At 44.2% G+C, this 4,673-nt stretch overlaps 2 protein-coding genes across 2 annotated transcripts; one reads left to right on the plus strand and one right to left on the minus strand.

Moving 5' to 3' along the window:
- Window positions 1–951: 951 nt before the first annotated feature.
- Window positions 952–2,538, minus strand: ETH_00002345 (uncharacterized protein; the record flags this gene model as incomplete). Its single annotated transcript, XM_013380696.1, has 3 exons — window positions 952–1,260; window positions 1,637–1,702; window positions 2,410–2,538. 3 exons carry the CDS (start codon window positions 2,536–2,538, stop codon window positions 952–954), a joined length of 504 nt encoding a protein of 167 aa, XP_013236150.1.
- Window positions 2,539–3,491: 953 nt separating this feature from the next.
- On the plus strand, window positions 3,492–3,911 carry ETH_00002350 (uncharacterized protein; the record flags this gene model as incomplete). Its single annotated transcript, XM_013380697.1, has 1 exon — window positions 3,492–3,911. A coding segment is annotated over one exon (420 nt), but the record flags the coding sequence as incomplete, so codon positions are not given.
- Between the last annotated feature and the right edge of the window lie 762 nt (window positions 3,912–4,673).

A 4,673-nucleotide genomic window follows, 5' to 3' on the forward strand; every position in this document is an offset into this window, starting at 1 on the left:
GCAACAAAAGTGCAGCAGCAGCAGCAGCAGCGGGGGAAACAGCAGCAGCAGCAAAAGAAACGGAAGCAGCACGAAGAGAAACAAACGGAGAAGAAACAGCAGAAGAAGGAGTCGCACAAGAAGCAGCAGCAGCAGCAAAAGCAGCAGCAGCAGCAAACGAAGCAGCAGTAGCAGCAGCAGCAAAAGAAGCGAGACAGAGATGAAAAGTAAAATAAATAAAATTAAATTAGAAAAATAAAAAGAAAAATGAATAAGTAGACGGACAAACAAACAAACAGATAAATAAATGAATAAACAAATAAATAAGTAAACAAAAAAATAAATAAAACAAATACATAAAATAAGGAAATACAATAAATAAATAAATAATAAATAGAGAAAAACTATAAAATAGAAAAGAGGGGAAAACGCCAAAACTTGAAAAAAAAGAAAATAAATCTGAAGAAAAACACTCGAAAGAAAAGAAGAAAAAGAGTGGCATGGAAGAAGAAAAAGAAAAGAAAAGAAATTGATATTTGCTGCTGCTGCTGCTGCTGCTGCTGCTGCTGCTGACGACCGTTTTGGCTTCGAGGGCGCGCCTGTGGGCCTGCAGCTCCGCGCGGAGTTCGTCAGCAGCAGTTTGGGACTTTCGGGTTTTTTTGCGCAAAAGCTGCTGCAGCTGCTGCAGCAAAAAGGCCCTTTTCAGCAGCTCCATCAAGGACACGTTTTGCTGCAGCGGGGAGACACTTTGCTGCTGCGAGGAGACACTTTGCTTCGAAGCAGCAGCAGCAAAAAGCAGCTCTTGGGGGTCCGAGCCTGCAGCAAACTCCGCGAATTCGCGCTGCTGCAGCATTTCGCCGTTTTCCCGCCGTTTTTTCCCCTTTTTCGCGTATTTAACTCGCAATTAATCAATTAATTTGAATTAATTATTTATTTTTTTGTTTTCCATTTAATTCTGCGTTTATTTAGCTTTTATTTGAGGGGCGTGGGGCTTCCGGGGCCTCCGGGGCGCCCTGGCAGCTGGCCCGCAGACCCACAGTCCGCTAGCTGCTGCTGCTGCTGCTGCAGCAGCAACTCCTGCAGCTCCAACTCTCTCTTTAGTCTTTTTAATTCTGTCTCCTTCTTCTTAAGTGTCTCCTTTTCTGCTGCTGCTCTTTGGTTCGCTCGGAGGGTCTTTTCGGTGTTGGTGGCGATGAACTTCTCGAACCGCAGCAGCTGCTGCTGCAGCTGCTGCTGCTGCTGCTGCAGCGACTTGTCTTGCTGCCGGGCCTTTTCTATCACCTGCAGCACTCAGCCCTCATGATGATTCTAATCAATTCGTTATTTGCTTCCAACTTTTATTTATTTAGTTCTTTCTTTTTTTTATTTTAGATTCTTTTCAATTGGCAGCAGCAGCAGCAGCAGCACGAGAATGCCAAAGGCAGCAGCCACACATCAGCAGCAGCTGCTGCATTGGCAGCAGCCGCAGCAGCAGCAGCATTAGGATGAACAGCAGCAGCAGCACCGCTAACATTAACAACAGCAGCAGCACCAGCGTTAACAGCAGTAACATAAGCAGTGTTAGCAGCAGCACAGCAGCACAGCAGCAGCAGCAGTATAAGAAGCAGCAGCAGCAGCAGCAGGAACATTAGAAGCAGCAGCAGCAGCAGCAGCAGACCTGGGCATACGAGACCTTTTTGAAGTCGAGCTCAGCAGTGACCTCGTGGAGCTGCCGCCTCAAATCCTAGAAAATAATAAAATAAGAAATTAAATTTAAAAATTAAAAATTAAAAATTGAAAATTAAAAATAAAAATAAAAGTAAAAAAAAAAATAGAAAAGAAAAGGAAAAGGAATAAAAATAAAAGTAGAAAAGAAAAAAGAAAAATAATTTATTTACGGAGAGCCAAAGTCCGTCGACTCCGCGCATGCAATTGGCCCATTTAAATAAATAAACAAATGAATAAATAAATAAATAAATAAATAAATAAATGAGTAAATAAGTAAATAAATATTAATTAATTAATTAATTAATTAATTAATTAATTAATTAATTAGTTGATAATTATCTTTTATAGATTTATTTATTCATTTTCTACATCGGGCATTGACCAGCCAGCGAGGAAAGTGGACCACTGGTCCAAATGGTTTTATTTTTTATTTTGAAAATAAAAAAGAAATTGATTGGCGAGTCAAATAATTGGATTTTGAAAGTATTTTTGTGAAAAATGTGGCAGGAAGTTCAAAAAAGATTAAATGGACTTAAAAACGAAAGAAGAAAAAAGAGTTTCAGTTGCTGTCGAGTTTGCTGCAGCGGGCTGCGGTGTCTAGACGCCAGGGAAGAAGCAAATGCATCGGAACAAGTGACGAATTGAATGAAATTAAATAAAATAAATATTTATTTCATTTATTTCCATTTATTTATTTATTTATTCTTTATTTAGAAGTCCTACAAGGATTCTCGCGTCATCAGACGGCAGCTCGAGACCCAGGCGCTGCAGCAAAATCAAGTATCGCAGCTTGTTCGTCCGCAGCGACAAATCCGAAGGATTTGCCTCATTTTCGGGTTCTTTCTGCTGCATTTTGCCTTTCAAACAAAACAAAAAGCAAATAAATAACTAATTGCGTTTATATCGGCGAAAATCGCTTCGAATAAACGTCAGAATCCGCAGCAGCAAGTGCGAAGTTTCGAGTGTACGTACACCCCAAAGGATACGCGCGAGAACGACTGCCAGCCAGAGTCTATTTACTATCATATATATTTACTTATTGTTAAATAAATAATCAATTTAAATGTAACTTTCTATTTATTCTCAATTATTTGTTGTTTAAAATGCATTTAATTTCATCTTTTTCATGTTTGACTTCGGCTTCGCGATGCCCAGCAGACACCTCAGCCAACGTCTGGCGCGCCGAAATTCGCTTTTCCTTCGAGAAGTGAGGTAAATAAAGATTTAAAATTAAAAAAAGTTTAAATAAATAAATAAATAAATAAATAAATAAATAAATAAATAAATTAAGATAAAACTATTCTATTCAAGCCTTCACAACCCCCTCGAGGTCACCTCGCTCTGGCAAGCCAGCAGCTCCTTCCAGTACAATTTCCTGCATTCTGCGCTTAAAATTTCACTTTTTGAGTTTTAAATAAATCCATTTTTCATCTTTTAATCATAAAACAAACTTAGAGACCCCCAGGGGCCTCTTTTCAGCTTCGTGGGGGCCCCCTGGAGCCCCCTGGGGCCCCCTGGGGCCCCCGGTGGCCCCGGGGGCCCCATGGGGTCTTTACAGCAGCCCATGGGGCCCCGGGGGCCCCATGGGGTCTTTACAGCAGCTAATGTCTTAAGAGCTTTTCTGCTGCTGCTGCTGCTGCATATTTAGAAAGAGTGTAAATAAAATTAAAAAGAATTTAAATAAAGTTTATTTGTTTCTTTTGTAAGATATGAAAAATAAGAAACAAAAAAAGGAATAGACAGATAAGCGCGCGGTCGCGAGATTGAAAAATTAGGGTTTAGGGTTTAGGGTTTAGGGTTTGGCAATGGAATCTGAGAAAGAATTCGCGAAGAAATGCGAAGAGTATGCCGAGGCGCAGGGCCTTAGAGAGCTGCTGCAGCAGCTGCTGCGGCTGCTGCTGCTGCAGCAGCCGCAGGACCCGCTGCAGTATTTAATAGACTATTTGAAGCAGCTGCAAGACACTGAGAACAGCAGCAGCAGCAGCCTCAGCGAGCTACTGCAGCAGCAGCAGCAGCAGCAGCAGGAGCAGCAGCAGCAGCAGCAGCAGCAGCAGCGCCGCGTGGGGCCCCCGCTAACGGTGGTTGTGCTGGGGCTGCCTGGCAGCAGCAGATCTCAGGTGTCTGTACATCTCGCGAAAAAGTGGGGTTTGGAAATTATTTCTGCAAAACAAATTTTAAAAACTTTTGCAGAAAAACATCCCAAAAGCGAAGCAGCAAAAGCTGTTGCTGCCAACGAACTAGGTCCGTTTGCTGCTGCTGCTGCTGCTGCTGCTGCTGCTTGTCGCTGCTGCTGCTGCTGCTGCTGTTGTTCGCTGCTGCTGCTGCTGCTGCTGTTCGTTGCTGCTGCTGCTGCTGCTGTTCGTTGCTGCTGCTGCTGGTCCTCGCCTTTTGCTGTGGCCGCTGCAGCTGCTACTGCTGCTGCTGCTGCTGCTGCTGCTGCTATTCGTTGCTGCTGCTGCTGCTGTTCGTTGCTGCCGCTGCTGCTGTTCGTTGCTGCTGCTGCTGCTCCTCGCCGTTGCTGTTGCCGCTGCTGCTGCTGCTCGCCGTTGCTGCTGCTGTTGCTGCTGCCTGTTCTTAACAGTAGTGAAGTTGCTGCTGCTGCTGCTTTGGAATGAAGGAAGAAGCAGCAGCGTGGGAGACACAGATGAATTAAACATTAAAATGAGACAAAAATACATAAATAAATAAATTAATAAATAATAAATAATAGATAAATCGAGTTTGCTGCTGCTGGCGCTCCTGTACTCAGTGCGGGACGACTTGGTAATAGACCTGGTGCTGAAGCAGGTGCAGCAGCAGCAGCAGCAACTGCAGCAGCAGCAGCAGCAGCAGCAGCAGCAGCAGAATGGCTGGGTGCTTGACGGCTTCCCCAGGACCCGGGCACAGGCAGTGGCGCTGCTGCAGCAGCGGCTGCTGCCAGACCGCTGCTGTTTGCTGCTGCCGGGGGACTTGCAGGCTCGTGCTGCAGTGCGTGCTGCAGTAGTAGC

This window comes from Eimeria tenella, genomic scaffold (assembly GCF_000499545.2).
Source record: "Eimeria tenella Houghton genomic scaffold, Eth_scaff815, whole genome shotgun sequence".
Classification (NCBI taxonomy): Eukaryota; Apicomplexa; class Conoidasida; order Eucoccidiorida; family Eimeriidae; genus Eimeria; species Eimeria tenella.